Here is an 18572-nt window from a genome sequence, read left to right on the forward strand (position 1 = left end):
TAACGTCAGTAACACAACACCAATCTAATCCCTGCTTAACGCAGGCCAGTCCGGAGGCGGTCACTCACTGCTATTGGCATCACAACAAACACGACTCCACTCCACACTACATGATGTTGTGCTACTAGTAAATTAGTCAAAACCATTACTTGAGCAATGGGCAACAACTATAAGGTGTCCTACCGGTATGTTATTATCAATAGATACCCTAGGGAATAGCAGGCCCATGTGAATTATGTTCATCTGAAAATGTCCTACTTCAACCTGCTCAATGTGCGTTATATGAAAAAGTATTATCAGTGATGGATATTCAAAAGATCTAAGCTGGAATGGGAGCCCATAAGAAAAGGGCTCAGCTGAGTAACCAATCAACCCAGAAATACTTTCTCTGACCCCCACCTTCTGACCAGTGGCCCATGACCCTCAACCCTCCACTTCCTGGTTACTTTTTTTTACCACTTTTTCTCCCCAATTGGTAATTACAGTCTCGTCCCATCTCCGCAAACCCTGTATGGACTCGGGAGAGGCGAAGGTCGAGAGCCATGTGTCCTCAGAAACAGGACCCTGCCAAGCCACACTGCTTTTTGACACACTGCTCGCTTAACCCGGAGCCATCTGCACCAATGTGTCGGAGGAAACACTGTACACCTGGCGACCGCTGTTAGCTTGCAGGCACCCGGTCCACCACAAGGAGTCACTAGAGTATGATGGGACAAGGACATCCCGGCCAGCCAAACCCTCCACTAACCCGGGCGATGCTGGGCCAATTGTGCGCCAACTCATGGGCCTCTCGGTCAAGGCCGTTTGGGGTCGAATCCAGGTCTGTAGTGATGCCTCAAGCACTGAGATGTAGTGCCTTAGACCACTGCGCCACTCAGGAGGCCCCAACTTCCTGGTTACTTAATTGAGGTCAATGCTGAGGTAAGGCTGAGCCATAGAGATAGAGGACTCATCTTTGTATCTGTGCCATTATTGTGTCTGTGACAGTATGGGCAGCTCCATTGAGGCTACAACCCATAGGAATCCCCACCCAGTTGACTTTGACTACTTTAAAATGGCAGAAGCATGATGGAAGCCCTCAACAGCGCTGCCCCATGCTAAAACGACCTTTTGACTGCTAGAGGCCTCTATCATTCTCTATGCTCTTCACTCATAGGAATCCCCACCCAGTTGACTACTTTAAAATGCTGGAAGCCCTCAATGAGGAGGATGGCAGGGTAGCCTAGTGGTTAGAGCGTTGGGCTAGTAACCGGAAGGTTGCAAGTTCAAACCCCCGAGCTGGCAAGGTACAAATCTGTTGTTCTTCCCCTGAACAGGCGGTTAACCCACTGTTCCTAGGCCGTCATTGAAAATAAGAATTTGTTCTTAACTGACTTGCCTAGTTAAATAAGGTTATATCCATAATGAGTCCTCTATCTAGCTCTATGGGTCGAGCTGCTAATAAGCTTAAGGGTCCTTTTATAGGACATGGAGGCTTTGTGCAGAATAAGCCAAGCACACACCATACCGTACCCATTTGCAGCCAAATCTCCATTCATACTTTACTCCACCTCTTGCATTTCTTTTACTGGAGTAGCCTACAGGCAGCCACCCGCTTACAATGTAGTTAGTGAGCTATTCCTGATAAAGACAGTTTGGTACTTTTTCTCATGGCAGCAGATCTTATCTTCACCAACGAGTGGTGTTCTTTTGCCGGAGAGAACAGAGAAAGAATAGCGTTCTTCTGTGAACAGATATACTTTGTTTGTTCATGGAGAGTACACAATAAATCACATCAACCCGGACAAACATTGTACAAATCCCCCTTTTATTGTTTCAATTTCATTATATATAAATACACATTTACAGATCATTTTTGTCCATGAAAGACATCATGGTGAATAATGAATGACATAATGAAAGCATTGACAAAATTACAATCATCAATCATATTATTAGTGGCCGAGTCCCCATAGTCCCATGTTCTATAGGGGAGAGATGACATGGGGACAGCCCTGGCCTTACACTCAAAGCAGATATACACTTACTGTCTGCCTGCCTGTTACTGTAGACCAGAGCTATGGTGGCCTAGCCAGTTAAGACATTGCCTAGTTCCTCTGTCAACCCGCTGAGACAGCCTAGCTCCTCTGTCAACCCGCTGAGACAGCCTAGCTCCTCTGTCAACCCGCTGAGACAGCCTAGCTCCTCTGTCAACCAGCTGAGACAGCCTAGACCCTCTGTCAACCAGCTGAGACAGCCTAGCTCCTCTGTCAACCAGCTGAGACAGCCTAGCTCCTCTGTCAACCAGCTGAGACAGCCTAGCTCCTCTGTCAACCAGCTGAGACAGCCTAGCTCCTCTGTCAACCAGCTGAGACAGCCTAGCTCCTCTGTCAACCAGTTAAGACATAGCCTAGCTCCTCTGTCAACCAGCTAAGACATAGCCTAGCTCCTCTGTCAACCAGTTAAGACATAGCCTAGCTCCTCTGTCAACCAGTTGCTCCTTGGTAAGGACCACGTTGGCTAGCCTAGGGTTCGCTCTTCCCAACTGTCTGTCAACGTGTTTTATTAAAACAGCTCTTTCGGTTTGACATAAAAAAATAAATAAAGGACAATGTACATCATTTAAATGGGGTTGATTCTTAAAACATTTCCCATTCATAGGGATCCTCAAATAGTGTTATTTGCATGTGACAAGTGGTTGTGATTATTATTATTTACAGCAGATAAGGATCACCAGAATAAATATATTCCTCCTCTCTGAGCCCTGGGGCCAGATACTGTACTGTTATGTTTATTATGGTTTGTGAAAACACAACCAACAGTCTGAAATTTCAGGTGGGTTTTAGCTGTTAACTTATTGATATGAAGAGGTGAGAAAAGGTGCAATAATTCCAGTAACAAAATGATGCTGCTGATAGATCATTTCTATGTAAACACTCAGGAGAGAGCTACAAAAGATAAAATGGCTGCTTGACATCATTTTAGTTTAGCTTATCTTCCGGGTGGTTCTTCAGCCAAAACACAAGGTGGTTAAACGCCATGTACTAGCTAGCCCCTCTTCAGGAAACACAGAACACCCTTTTCAAATTACAAACCACAAAAAAAAACTGGGAGGGGGATGAATGACTGACTGACCTCAGCACTACATGAACAAACCAACAACGATTTTGTACAATGCTACACACACACACACACGCATGCACACCTGGGACTGACTGACTCTCAATGACAATATGACATTCATTCACTTCACTGTTTTCACTATTCTGATTACACAACATTGAGTAACCTCTGACTGCACACCAGGGTTATAAAGAGAGCTGTACTTAAGTACAGATAAACTGCTGGTTGGGCGATCTTTACAGATCCTAACCCTGCTGTGGGACATTGTATCATCTCATCACTGAGACTAGTAGTCGTGCCTCTTCAGCCCATAAAACAATAAACATGGCAATCAGTCCACCAAAACCCCATGGAAAACAGCCTGTTACTTCTCAAATATTCGGTGATGGGATATCTCTGTAGGCAATACAATGAACAAAGCAGTCATCTAGGATGTGGCATAGCATGGTCTTTAGTGGCTAGGTCAAACAGACCCCTACAGTACATACCCACTCCCCTGTATCTCCATGTTACATCAGACTATGAGGAGAATGCAAAGCAAAACCACCATTTGAGATGGGAAACGTTTGATAAGTCATTTGGTTGCAGTTAGCTAGCTGTAGTCAGTAGTCAGTTCCACCCAATACAGAGTGCATTGTACTGACTGTGGGTTTCAGTAAGCACTTGGCTGGACCCATGTTAGCCAACAGTCCATTGAAAATGATCATTTACCCACTTCACAGGTTTCAGAAGTGCATAATAGACCCAAATACATACATGCACCTCAATTAAACAATCCTCTCAGGTTGGCTCTAGTGGCATGAGGAGAAACGTCTCTTTGGGAGCTGACTGTTGAACACATGGAGTGAGTGGCATCTAGTTTGGCTTTGGTCGAACTAACATAATTGTGACAGTTAGCAATTAAATTAAGCAATCAACACATTTTTCTTGTTTTATCCACCCGACATTTTCACTGTTCTTGAATCTCTACTGTATCCAGCCCCACTCTTTGGTCTCTTTCAGGTGGCGGTGGAGAGGAGATCCCTGGTTGTGTGGCATACTACTGTAGGTGCACCTGCAGCTGGCGGTATCGCTGGCAGTGGTGGGGTGGTGGCTGTAGTACAGGGGTATGGATGTATGGGGTATGTATTTGCCAGTGCTGTACAATAGGGGCATGCAGTTAAAATGAAGCACATGCAATCTGTTTGGGAGCCTTTACTTCCTCTGATCCATGCTTTAGTCTCCGGGGAGGTGGAATGCTTGGCTCAGGCCATTTAAAACTCCGACTGAACTTAAAAAGAGAGAGTCTCCAATCCCACAGCGTTCTAACAGAGACAAGAGAGAGAAAGGGGGGATAGATGAGGGAGGATAGAAACAGAGGGATGAAATGGAGGGATAGAGTGTTCCAATCCTCAGTTTGGTGGATAGACAGATACATATCATGTCAGAAGGAGTCCTGGTCTCTTGGCAGCCTGCCGCTCATGTCCATTAAGTTAGATCTGTACCACAGTATGGGGGGGTTGACTAGCTGGCTGGTTGACTGGCACTAGTGACGGTTGGCCTGGCTGGCTGCTGGGGGCTCCAGTGTGGGGCCACAGGGTCCTGGCCGTGCCCGCCGTAGGGGAGGGCTCCAGCGGGTAGATGGGGCTGGGAGGGAAGGGTCACTGCTGGGGCTTGGAGGTGGGCTGGCTGGCTGCAGGCTGGGAGGTCTCTGGAACCTCGATGGCGATGGAATGTGGCTGGATCACAATAGGGGCACGAGGACCTGCAGGAAGACATTGAACTGTGTCAGACTCACTGGGGAAAATAATAACCCTCAATAGAGAAAAGTTAGCCAAGTGTCCCATGCCATAATGAGTAGGTAAAGGACTAGGCTACATATAGGCTATGTGCTCTATGAATGAATTTAGCTTCTGCATTCTCTATGGTTTGTATGATACTGAAGGTCAAATTCTGAAGTCAAATGAAGAACTAACAGACATGTACAGACAGGTAACAGCATGTACAGACAGGTAACGGCATGTACAGACAGGTAACAATGATCCCAATGCATTTCACACGTCAATGGCAATGACTTTGTAAACATATCAGGGTTCTGTAGATATAGACTAATGATGACCTGATGCCAATGAGGAAGACAATGCGGAAACATCCCAATAGGAACATCTGTCCAGATTGAGGTTCATGAACACAGCACAAGCTGAGGCTACAAGGGCTAAGTCTGGCTGCCAGGTACACAGGGTATTTACAAGCTGGAAGCATGACAGTCTACACAACATCTCTGTAAACCCTGTTGACAGGAAGCTTCCAACTCTCATCTAGCTTTGTTGCAATAAATCCTGTTGTCAAAAAAATCCAGCAAGTAATAGCCTGTTGTCTCAACTAGAAGCAATTCACATGGGAAGGTATTATTAGCAGGAGGCATGACCTAAAATTGGGCCCTTGTTTAACTGTTCTGAGGTGTAACCGGTCCTGAAATATTGAAAGCTCCACGAGGGTCATGTTCAGTAGGTGGAAAACGTTTTGAAACAAGGACGTGCTACCTGAGCGTGTCCAGTAAGGATACAGAGGATACGTTTTGCTACGGTGTGCCCTACTGAACATGACCAAGTGTGTACCATGAACCTACCTGCCCTCCCCTGGCGATGCTCATCCACACGGTCACTTTCCTTATAGAGGACATCATCCATATGCAGCATAGAGGGAGAGCACAGCGCACTGCTTAGAAAGCACTTGTACTATTAGTTAGGCTACTACCCCTACTATATCAGATCACAATATAATGATAGTAATAATATAGGACTATCTCATCATTATATAGCCATAGTCTCTTGAAGCTTCCAGCTTTCACTTTGGTAATTCTAAAGAGAGAATCATAGACTGACATGTCAACAGGCATCATGGTGTTGAACAAACAGAGCACCAACAGAGAGGATGGCGCTGAGGAAGTAGGTGTGAGGTGAGATGACAAACACATATGGCCGGATGTGACAGGACAGCAGTGGCTCGTTTTAGGGGTATTGGTCTCTAGATCAGTGACAGATCTCAAATTAATCGATTTTAAATGCAGGCTGTAAACACAAGAAATGTGGATTAAGTCAAGGGGTATAAGTACTTTTTAAAGGTAATGTACCTCCACAAAAGGCCCCAGGGGGATCAAAGGGTTGTGTTAGCATGACAAACGGACTGTGGTTTTAGCACATATCCACAGGCTAGGTTTTCAACTAACCAGCCTGACATTATATTGATGTTTTTAATATGAATAGACGGCTACTGTTTATTGAAGGCATCTAATGTCTTGTGGGTTGAGTGAGTACTTGGCTGTTGTGGGGCCCTGTTTTGTCTTGTGAAGTTAACTTGTTACATCCAATGCCTAAAGCCGGTAGTACACAACACAATTCGGGCACCGATTTAGCTTTTCCAGATGAGATTGGAGACAAAATCCTCATTGTTGCCTACTCGGGGCACTCGGCTGTCACCGACGCTCGTTTAATGTGAGCGGGTCAGAGACACAATCGGAGGGCTACCGATCTCGTCTTGGAGCAGCCCCAGACATCTCAATTTTTCCAAACATGTTGGATTTTATTGGCACAAAATTGGCAATGTTTTTGTAGTGTGCAACGATAAGTTTTGAGACCGGTGATCAGCAAAAGCCAATGAGCGCTCGCCAAAGAAACCAGTGAGACGATGACATTGTTTCGAGTCACCCAGAAGTTGTAGACTCTTTCGAGCAGGAGCCATGACTACTAGGATGCGTTTGTACTTGCCTTAAACCAAAGCGTCAACTCGTTTCAGCTCTGAAGTTCACAAGAAATAGAAATTTCAACTCTGTTTGTCATGCGTCAATGTCTGACAGAAAACGTTTGAGACTGCTTTGAGCCACAGCTCGTTCTGGCTACGTTAACAATCTAATCACATCATTGTTTTCGCGAGACTACGTGGTGGTATGGAGAATCCTCACGACCAAGTGAAGACTCTTGTAGTGTGTGACCCCCTTGTCTGTACCAGATGGTTTATTCTGCGCACCACCATATTGGCAAGACAAGAAACTACAGGAAAGACATTCGTTTAACATGCGAGGCTCAGCGATGTTTGGATTTTGAAATTCGTAGTGCACACCCGGCATAAGCGTTTCTGTGGTCTTACTGGTAAAGTAATGGGATACTGGGCATAGATTAGGCTATAGTTTAATGACCATAAACCATGCCTAATTAATAAAGAGATTACATCCACTTTATCACCAAGGCAGAAAATAGTTACTACAGATACATTCACGATGGACCAAACACAGACAAAATACTTAGTGATCAATTAACTGAAATGATTGTTATTGAGTTGCTCCATTCATAGCAAAATTAGGTCCACTACATTATAAATACACACAAGGCAAGCTCATACATGCAGCCATGCTCAAAACATTCTGAAGCAACAGCCATGACATCATGCAACGCAACACTGACAGGCGAACAGAATGGATGGTTAATGAGTCAGTCAATCAAACAGCTGAACATAGTACAAAGGCACCGTGTGTCACTATGAGCAAACACAGTCTGGTGAAACGGGTTGGTCTGGGGCGTGGCAACGTGCACAGGAAGCAGGCCGGATGGACACGATGCAGCTGGGTTGAGTACAGCAAGTACATCAGGGAGACGGGGGGCTTACGAGTCATTTAGACTCCGGCAACGTTTCGCCTGGGTTCTCAGCAGCCACTGGCCTGGTCAGGTTGTCAACCACTGGATTGGCAGGGTCTAGGCTGTTGGCAGGGTCTAGGCAGTTGGCAGGGCCTAGGCAGATGCTCTCAGCCACAGGACTCGTTACAGCTATAGGTACGGCTACAGGTATGGGCTGCACAATGATTACTGTGTCACCTGGTGGATGAAAACACAAACGTACAGAAACACCTTTCTGTCAGAATGAGATAAACCAGGCCTACTCATTGGGCCAGAGTATACTGATATGTTATCCCCACACCCATACTGCCCTGAGGCTGTTAGCTTTTCATGTTTAGTTTGGTTTTCAGTTACTGTAAATGAAGCGCAGTTCCTGTTTTTGTGTGATACGGTGAGGAGATTATTCATATCATCTAGGTATTCACCTGAACATGTTGTGAATATCTCGGAAACCAATAGCATCGGCATTTTGCTTATAAAGACTTATACTAAAGGTTCAAATGGTGTGATAGTCACTTGGGCTAGGGGTCGTGACTATGGGGTCACCATGGTCACTGATCACTCCTCAGAACAAAAAACAAGACAATTAGGAGAATAGTCCTTGGGACTGTTTTCTATTGAGTGATCTGCTGTGTGAAGAGGCAACATGAGTGAAGGAGCTGAGAGTCCTGTCCTCAGACCAACCAGTTAAGGACACGACACAAGAGGCCGAGGCAGAGAGCATCCTCTGAGATCTGACAGGATTACATGCATCTTCCTCATCTCGCCTCTGTCCCAGCCCCTGTCCCTGTTCTGGGGACCACTGATGGGAGAGGATAAAACAAAGAGCTTCTTGTTGGGCTTGAAATGTTGGAAGAAAAGAAACACTGTTGACATCTCTACCTGTTAATGTCGACATGTTATTGCACACTGTTCTGACACTACATCCATAGCTTTTACACATCCAAAAATACCAAACAACAACATTATATTATATTACCCATTCTGGTAAAGGAGCATTGTGATACAAGGCACATTTCTGCACTAGCAGACAATAAATTATCATCATCTAATTTACTGAGACTGAGGAGAGTGATAATTACAATTTCAACATGGTAGAAAAAATATTTAAATAAATGTCAGAGCTAGGGCTATAACTAGATAATGTCCTCATGACATGAACCAGCAGTCTCTCAGAGTATGAATAGCTATAAATACCTGCACATCAAGGTAATCTAAGGGCTAGCCTGCAGCCTCTACCTCCTGTGCAGGACCAGGTGCTGTAGACCCAGAGTCCTGCCTAGCTGGAGTAGACACTGGTGCCTCCCCCCCTCCATTCCCTCATCCCTTCCTCCCCATCCCTGTTTGGCTGCTCTGGCCCCATCTGTGCTCTGCTGTTTCCCTGCCTCTCCTCCCTCTTCTTTCTCCCTCTGAAAGGAAGTGACAGCATTAAGTCAGGCTGAAAAACCGACATCTGTGAGGCGGCCTGTCGCTGAGGTAGTGTGTAGGGGCGCCAGGACCCAGGAGAAGGGCCAACACAGAAGGATTGGGGGGCACACTGTATTTATCCTGTTACCCTCCTCATGAGCTCTATCCCACCTATAGTAGTCTATACTATACAATAGAAAAATGGCTATGTGCACTAGCATACTTTGGCATTGGGTAATAAACTAACAGTCCCCAGCCTACCTACTAGCACCCAAAACATTCTACCGCATACTACCTGCCACCAACCCAAAATACCCCCCCATTTAAAAACTCCCCCTCCCCTCCCAGCGTGGTCTCACCTCTGTCCGTCTCAGCTTTGATCTGGGCCTCCAGGTCCTCTGGGTCCACGTACTGGTAGTGATCATCCTCCTCCGGCGGCTTGCACTTCCCACAGCAGAAACAGCAGCAGCAACAGCAGCAGCAGCAGGAGAAGACGGTGCAGCACACGGCCATGGTCTGCAGCACAAGGGCATAACACAAACACACAGCATTATCAGTATGGAGCTTCTCCCGATCACATATACCCAGCCGGGACAGTCACCCGCTGTCTTCCTGCTCGCAGGAGAACTTATGTCTAGCCTCAGATCTACAGGGTGATCCAGTGAGAGAAGCTAGGGGATATTAGCAGCAGAGACAGTGAAATACATGTGGATGCTCTCAATAATCCTACTGTACCGAGCATTTCTAGGGTATACATAAGTGGAGTGGTTTTGTTTCTCCCTGAAATGTTCCTTTGCTTTGTAGTTTTCTTTGTAGGTAAAAGCAGAGTGAAGTTTGTGAGACAGTCGGTGGATCTTCATGACTGCATCTAGACCTCTCTACTTACTCTACTCAGCATCAATGGCCACACATCTGAGTGACTGAGCACAACTACACAGAACACAATTCTAAATAAAGACTGCTTTGCACCTGGAGCCATCTGTCTGACTGAAACAGAAAAACACAGTACACTGACAGGTTCAGAGGGAGGTAACTATGAGACTTGTCAAAGCAATTATACACAAATACTTATATACTGTCAATGTACTCCTAACAGGGATTACAGTAGGCTGTCTAATGCATAGAGAAGACAGTACTAGACAGTGAATTCTATCCATAACAATGTCTAATAAAATCCCAGCAGCTCTTAGTGTGATGAGTGATGTGGCTGTGAAAGAAGTCCAGTCAGTATGTCATCACTGAGACAGTCAGCTGGGAGAGTGGGGCTACTCACCCCCACTGTCGGAGGTTACAGCACTACTGACTACACCCCGGATAACCTAATATATTACCCTGTACGACTAAAGGTGGTTTGGAGGGTTATGAGGTACTCTCTCTCTCACCTTAAACCACCACTTGGACATGAGGAAGTAGTATTTAACGCTCTCCTCTCCAAACTGCTCGGACACGTAGAGGCCCATGGAGCCATACTCGTCGTAAATCCTCCTCTTGCCATCATCGTTCAGGATGGAGTTGGCGTTGTTGATCTCTTTAAACTTATCTGCAGCCTCCGGGTTGTCTGGGTTCTTGTCTGGGTGGTACTTCAACGCTAGTTTCCTGTAAATAGATGGATGGATGAATAAATTCATCTCAGTCCACACCACCACATACAAATTTCACAAAACTCTAAATCCTATAAAGAGCTTATACCTCATTAAAAGTAATTGTTCTTTGTCTGATGGACCAACTCCTGAATAAAGCTGATCATTAACTTGCTCCGGGGAAATGGAGAAACAGGCTTACAGGTTATGTGGCTATAACGACCAGAGACAGGCTGAGTGTTACCTGTAGGCTCTCTTGACGTCCTCAGCGGAAGCTCCTTTCTCCAGGCCGAGCACCTTGTACAAGCTCTCCCCTGTGGTGGACATCTTCCTCTGGGGGCCTGGCCGGTTTGGCTCAGTTGCGCCTGTGCCTGTCGTGGCCATGGCTGAAGTCTGCCAAGATATACAGTCACACAGGAGGTTAGCACTAAGTCACACACATGAAGTGTGGAACTAAGTAGGTTGTCACTGTAGCAATAGAGACATACACCCTGCAGTATTTACCTGACCTGTTCTTAAATCTTGACATTATTTGTCCAAGTAGTAACTACATGTGTGTGTGTGTACTGTCTGTAGCCATAATCATCACAGACATGGTAGACAGACACAGATGTTGTCACATTGCTTTGCCTAGAACACCATAGGGAACTGGAACAGCTCTGCCTAGAATATCCCATCTCATAAACCCAATGTCAATACAAGGATACAAAAAAAAAAGTATGAACCAGCAAAACACAAGGATATAGCATTCAGCACTGGCTGGGTTTATGTTTAAACAATTTCTGCACACATATGTAAGAAGTGGGCCTACACACAACCCTTACAGATCCCTTTAAACCACAATACACTTAGCGCAGGGCAGATGAATTTGGGATTAAGCTCCAAGACTGCGTGTAGTGTAGTGCAGTAGCATGTGTTAAACATGAATAATGCATCACAACTGTGGAACCTCCATCTAAAATCCCTGTGCTTAAAACAAAGCAGAATGCCAGCAGTGAGACTCCAACGCTCCACACATCCCCACATTCTGCTGAACCGGACAATAGCCCTGCTGTGGCACACACACACCACATCACACTCAGCCACGCACACTGTGACTACTGGTGACTAGTAATGCCCTGGGCAGGCCTGAGCTAAAGGCGATTACATTTTGCTGATCTCGCACAGATTACTCACACAAGTCAACACAGGGCAATCCTAGACTGGCCCTGGAGAGATGGGCCTGAACAGCCAGCACTGCACAGAGACAGGCTTAGGAGGCTTGGCTGGGGAGGAACCTGTAGTCTACAGGTTGTTGCAAGGGGGAACAGTAAATGGTGGCAAAAGGCTACAAGCAGTAGCAGACTAGCAGTAAACTACACTACCTGCCCATTTCCCTTTGATTCCCTTCAGGCTGGTGTTGTCCCAATACTGAGAAGATGGTCTCTGTAATTACCTTAGTCTTACATTGGACCTGGTCAGTCTCCAAGTCAAGGATTTCTATCTGCTTAACAACCACCAAACCTTACTCACACACTTCCAAAGCTTGGACAAGCAGAAACATTTAGCCAGCAAAGCTTGTGTTCGACCATTAATTACCTCTGCTATCCAGCCTGTCTGTCGGCCATTCACACAAACTGTTCACACCCCTCTTATTGGTGGAGAGAGTTTCTCAGGTTTAAAGCTCATTTCCTGCAATTCCACACATTTTGTCATGGGGTGCAATGAAAATGTTGCAGTTTAAAGCACATTTTCTTGCAATTCTATACATTTTGCCATGTCTAATGTGTATTCATGTGATATTAGAGTGACAATATACAACAATATCGATGGGCTAAAAATATATATTTTTTAAATACAAAAAATGGACTAGTAGATCTGGACATTTCTGACAAGTTATAAATAGTTCTCTTAGGTATACAATGGCTAACATGACAAGAGGAACTGATGATGCACTACCCAATTTAGAAATTGCACCTTGTGCCTTCTACTACTACGACTTTCAAGAGTAAGTTAAAAGCTGGACTGAGTTCCTTTAAAAAATAAATAATAATAATGGCCCCACAGTTTGGGAACCACTGTCCTAAGGGAGAAAAACTGAAGGCACCTTTTCAATAACACAGAGATCCCTTGATTCCTGGAAGAGATGTGACATGATGTGTGTTTATGATTATGCTTTGGTTATGGTCATTACACTGTTTCTGGGTTATAAAATGTAGGCCAGCAAGTAAGGCCAAGTGGTTTTTCCCTCTGTGTTCCACACTGGCACATGTCAAACGTTGTGACAGAGTAAAATGTGTGCATCCAGGTAGGTTTGGGTGGTATCGAGATTTCCATATGGTCTTCTCTCGTACCGGGAATTACTGTATTACCGGCATAGCACACAAGGGGACACAAAAAATGCATAAAAAGCCCATTGGGCCTCTATTTTATTTTATTAATTTTTTATTTTACCTTTATTTAACCAGGCAAGTCAGTTAAGAACAAATTCTTATTTTCAATGACGGCCTAGGAACAGTGGGTTAATTGCCTGTTCAGGGGCAGAACGACAGATTTGTACCTTGTCAGCTCGGGGGTTTGAATTTGCAACCTTGCGGTTACTAGTCCAACGCTCTATCCACTAGGCTACCCTATAACCAGAATGCTAACAGAATTAGCAAAAACTAATAGTGAAATCAGACGCCGTTAGCTGAAAGCTAAAGAGAGAAAAAAGAGAAAAAACGAAATTGCAAAGACAAGCATCGCTAGTAACTGGAATGGAAGGAAGAGCAGCATGTGTACACTGAGCAGATAGGAGAAGAAAGAAGGAGAAAGAAAAAAACACTAGTAGGAAGCATAGGGAAAAATAGCAGTTGTACAGATAACTCATCCAGAGCTCGTGGACTTCTGGCAGAAAGCCATTATATGATGGTAAACATTTACTAGTGAATTGCATACGAGTGTAACGTCATCACCTTGTGCGCCGCAAAACAGAGACTCGTCAATAGATCTAGAACGCTATGGACTCACCAGCTCGCTTTCTCCTGTTGTGCTGTTTACAAACACGTGGCTGGCTCAACTGTTCTGGAGAACTATGGTAAGTATCATACTTTTTAAATAATGTGACAGGTGAAATAAAGAACGCGATCTGCTTTATCTCCTAGGTATTGCACAAGTTGACTGCAGGTAATAACTTAAAAGTAGCTACAAATATTTAAATTATGTGAAAAACTTCAAAGAAATAGTTTCGACAGTATTGAAAAACCCTCCTGTGGCTTTTCCAAATAAAACGGTCTTCGGTATACCATAAGAGGCTTCTGTGGGTTAGCGAGAGTAGACATGGCCCAGCGCCTGTCAAAGCCACCATTTGACACTCCGGAAAAGACGGCAGCCCGGGAGCACTTCTAGCTTGGGTGTGAAACGGCCTGGTCACAGGCTCTGACAAGCGCTACCTAATAGGCTAGTCCATCACACAGGCTCTGACAAGCTTTACCTAGTCAGCTAGTCCCTGGCCTGGCTACACCATCTCTTCTCTTACCTAGCTGAGACTGAGCCAAGGGAACCCCTGGCTAAGATGATACACAGGCAAGGCCAGGTGCGTGAGTTGGTCTTCATACTCAACATGTCATCAGGGTTCATGACCCCTGACAGGTCACTCCTGATGTGGAACTTTCTCACACTAATATGCAAAAATGCCTAAATAAAGCACAAAGACTGGATTAATGGAAGAAGAGTGATTTATCTAGGCCTAACTAACTATTTAATTGACCCTACTTGCTAAATATATCAACAAGTCAGAGATGGAAAGATCAAACAAATTTGAAGAACAGCCACTGTGATCATGTGACAGCCAAATGATCTTAATGTGAAAGAGAAAACACAGAGAGGCAGCAGCACTCAAGCAGCCTACTGTCAGTGCTGGGCTTAATCAAGGGTATTTTGCATTATTTTGCAATCCTCTTGTCTCTCACAGAAGGCAATTTCTTTGTTGCCTTGTCAAGTGATTCAAGAGCCGAATGTTGTTCTTACCGAACTTTCATAAACATCCCAGGGATGAGAGCTGCTTCAGGACATTTAGAAACAACTACTTCCGTACCTTGTCAATGGAAAATGATCATATCTGATTTTATTTGGCACCATAAACTTTAACAACAGCAACCTCTGATTTAAGGTTGAAACCTGAGATATATAAAATACAAGTCTCTAGGCATAAAACATTGCTACAATGTTAAACATGCTTCAGTGGGGGGTAAGGACAACTCAATGACCAAGACAAGTAGTAGGACAGACTAGCATTTCAACATCTAACCTGCACCTCTGCTCATAACCAGAGTATAAACTAGGCCAAACCGACCCAAAAACTGGAACTGGGCTTGACTAACTTTTTTTGCCACTTGTCCTTTGGACTTGTAAAACAGATATTTTTCACTTGTCCCAAAAAAATGATATCATTGTATGGTGCAAGTAACCACTTATTTTACTATAGTGAAAAATACAAAAAATGTAGGCTACACTCTTCCTATTGGCTTCTTTGCATATTCAAACCGGTATTAAAATACAACACTGGCTCTTTAAGCCTCTCCTGGAGGATGGTTGGCCTCCCTTTCAACATTACAACTAAATACGTTTGTAATTTTGTATGTCTACCATTCAAAACAGACTCCGGGACGACAGATCCAAAATTCATACAACCACCGCACATAAACACATTCAAAAAAGCAATGAGGCTGATGCAACAGATCAGAACGTATATCATAAAATGTTGATAAAGTTGTATTTCTTCATATTATATGTTCAACAATACGCACACGGTTCTAGGCTATTATCGAACGTTCCAAATTCTATTAGGGGAAACATCACTCAAAAGCGCACAGCAATCGCGAGCGGTTTAACGTGATAGAGCAGCCCCAAAGGCCGGCAGATGGCGATATTGAGTTAATCTTACCGTCCAAACGCATTGTATGCAGCTGGCAATGGCAATACACTCATATCCCGGCGGAACGGTTCATCCCTAAAACATTCTCCATTCCGGCTGCAAAAGCTTTGATTTCCTCAAATGTATTCAATGCGTGAAGGCGTGATAAAAACCGGGGAAATATGCATACTTTCCTTACATAACAATTATGTTTGCAGCAGTCGGTAGCAGTCCACTGAATGCGGGGTACAATATCAGGAAGTAGCATTCCTTGGCATTAGACACTAGCATGGTGGTAAAAAAATGGTGTTTCAAAAGAAAATATGATTATTTTTCCTGTATTTTTCCCCGCGTTCTTGCCATTAAATAAAGTTGAGGAAATCAAAACCTTTGCAGTCTGAAATGAGAATGTTTCAGGCACAAACCAGTCCAGGGGGGATACAAGTGTATTGAAGGTTGCATACAGTACAATGCGTTTGGACGGTAAAATGAACTCTCAATATCGCCATCTGACGACCTTTGGGCTAGTGACGGAGATGAAAATATACATTTGAAATTAAGAATGCGAAATCTAAAGATGCATCAACTAGCATGAGTTACTGATAGACTAGGATCATGTATTTGGCTGCTGGAAAATAAAATAAAGTTGATTTAAAAACCAACAGAACATGAGAAATGTGCTGGTTTCAATGGCATATTAAGTGTTTATAAAATAATTCCCTCAACATTTCTATGGACGTATTTGGCTAGGCTACTTTGAAACAAGGTAAGACATGCTTTAGAAAATAACCAAAAAATTATAGGTTTTAAACTAGGTTTATGGAATAAATCGATTTAAAATGCTGACCGCCTCTGCTCAAATTCAAAGTGGGTGATGTGCGGTGCGTTTACTGGCATTTCGCCTCTATATGTCATTAAAAGTCTCATTAAAGTTGGCCTACATTTTCTGGCGCTTCATGTCAGCATTGGTTTGGACATGAGGCTGTAGCCAATATGCATAGGCTATCACCTACACCAGGATTTCCCAAACTCTGTCCTGCCCCCCTTTTGTATTCATGTACATAAAGAAATAGACTAATATTATTCCAATGTTGTCCTCTGATCGGAGTAATTGTTTGATATTGTAATGTGTGATTTTTTTGTTGTTGTCACTTGTCCATTTGAACAATTTTAATCTATAGTCTTGTCGGATGGACAAAAGGACCAGCTTTAATGTCGAGCCCTGTGGGGATTTGTGTAATTGCTGGCTGCTACAAATACTTGATGCAAAATTGACATAATCCATGACTAATCTGTAAAATACCACACCAGGATTTTGCTATGACACCTCACATTTGACCTCACAACAGCTGGGCCAAAAGGAATTTGGAAGACTGACATCATGGCGGTAAAATATCTACATTAACCATCACCAACCTATACTAGTTATGTTGACCAAAGGCAAAACAGGAACCGTTTGAGCCATCTATTCTGTGACAGGAGATTGAAGAAACACACGGTATTTACGTGTTGCTATGACACACATGGCAGTGAGGGCTGGCAAGGGTGTGATCAAAATAAAAGACAATACATTATGCAATAGCTAGCTCACACGAGATGAAACCCGATAGCTGTAGCTACAGATTAGCGATTGCGATAGAATAATCCATGCAATCATAATTGTTTCTTTCTTATATAGTAAGGAATTTTGGGTTTTTATAGTTTGTTGGGTGTCTTGTAACTACTGCTGTGTCCTTGGACAATATAACGTTAAAGACATTCCATGGTCCTTGCACAACCATAATCCCTTGCTAATCTCCACATGGATAATTACTTTCCATTTTTACATCGTCTTTTCCCAATGCAAAAATAATCTAACGTTGGCTAACTAGCTACATATGCAGTTATAGGTAGAAAGCTACAGTAACGTTAACTAGTAACGACATTGCAATTATCTTTGCACCTAGCTATGTGGCGTTTGCTCGAGCTATGCAGATGCTAGTTAGCTAAAATAACCCAGGCACCGGCAAAAATGTTTTACTAACGAAACTAGTTGTCAATCAAGGTTGTCAATAACATTTGGGGAGCCGCAATTGTACCGTTAGCTGGCTATTAGCCAACTATTTAAAAAATATGAACGCTTAAGGTTTTTGGTTAGTAATGAGAAGCTGGTGGATATCAACTGATACTTCAAAATGTGTTTCAACTGCAAAAGTCGACAGGCTGCTCAGCTGACCGTCACGACCGCTAATTTAGCCAAATAACGTTAGCGACGCTGATGTCAGAATTAGTTAACCATGCATTTTCACTCTAATAAATGTTCCCTGAAACAAGCGTGCGTCCAAACAACGTATTTAACCAACCCAATATCAACCTGCAACCGCATGCTAGAGTAGTTTGTAACGTTACAGCCTAACGCAACGATGTCCGTGGGACTCTGGACTGTCCTCGCGACCAGACCCCACACTTGCTCGCTGGCTCAGTAGCTAGCCAAAACCGACTGGTGTAGCTTGGAAGAAAAAAAAAGCTCTCGTGGCTCAGGTTAGGGCGACTTTACGACGTATCTTACCTTGTGCAAATTGGAAGAGTTATATTTCGCTGTGGCATAGAGGCATCCACTTTGTATGTCAAGATTGCCAGACAATGTGTCAATGTATCCACTCCTCCTAAAAATGCTAGCTACTACCGTTTCAGTACCATTAGCCCCAGTGGACAAGGGACGTCTGATTGCTTCTGAGACGAGGGCTTCAACCAATGAACAGCGTCTTCACATTACACAAATTTGGCGCTTGTGAAATTCACGTTCAAAAAAAAAAAAAAAAATGTTTCTCTTCTACCTACTGTAATTCTGTGTTCTATGAAAACTATACAATTGTAACCAACGATGATTGAGCCAGGTTTGTTGGTCGGTCTAGTGTTGCACCACCACTATTGTGCTGCCATCTAGTGTTTGAAGACAACTGGGTAGAAGCCCTAGGCAGA

The 18572-nt window shown here is 43.9% G+C and overlaps 1 protein-coding gene across 5 annotated transcripts; it reads right to left on the reverse strand.

The window, feature by feature from the left end:
- Positions 1–1786: 1786 nt before the first annotated feature.
- Positions 1787–18509, reverse strand: dnajc5ga (DnaJ (Hsp40) homolog, subfamily C, member 5 gamma a). Of its 5 annotated transcripts, XM_024420420.2 has the most exons (7): positions 18160–18509; positions 10983–11131; positions 10541–10754; positions 9518–9674; positions 7744–7949; positions 5711–5750; positions 1787–4846 (listed from the first exon to the last, which is right to left on the reverse strand). In XM_024420420.2, exons 2-5 carry the CDS (start codon positions 11120–11122, stop codon positions 7747–7749), a joined length of 714 nt encoding a protein of 237 aa, XP_024276188.1. In that variant the 5' UTR covers positions 11123–11131; positions 18160–18509; the 3' UTR covers positions 1787–4846; positions 5711–5750; positions 7744–7746. The 5 variants fall into 5 exon arrangements, with proteins under 5 accessions (XP_024276188.1, XP_024276191.1, XP_024276193.1 ...); XM_024420423.2 differs by lacking the exon at positions 5711–5750; XM_024420425.2 differs by lacking the exon at positions 7744–7949 and having other exon boundaries at positions 18160–18507.
- Positions 18510–18572: the final 63 nt, after the last annotated feature.

Source organism: Oncorhynchus tshawytscha, linkage group LG05, assembly GCF_018296145.1.
Source record: "Oncorhynchus tshawytscha isolate Ot180627B linkage group LG05, Otsh_v2.0, whole genome shotgun sequence".
Taxonomy (NCBI): Eukaryota; Metazoa; Chordata; class Actinopteri; order Salmoniformes; family Salmonidae; genus Oncorhynchus; species Oncorhynchus tshawytscha.

Excerpts from the sequence above, each read along its gene's own strand:
- dnajc5ga (XM_024420423.2), bottom strand. The coding sequence starts at position 11,122 with ATGGCCACGACAGGCACAGGCGCAACTGAGCCAAACCGGCCAGGCCCC. Across the intron at positions 10,755-10,982 it reads GACGTCAAGAGAGCCTACAG|GAAACTAGCGTTGAAGTACC; the intron begins GTAACACTCAGC and ends ATCTATTTACAG. Across the intron at positions 7,950-9,517 it reads CAAAGCTGAGACGGACAGAG|GTGACACAGTAATCATTGTG; the intron begins GTGAGACCACGC and ends TTCATCCACCAG.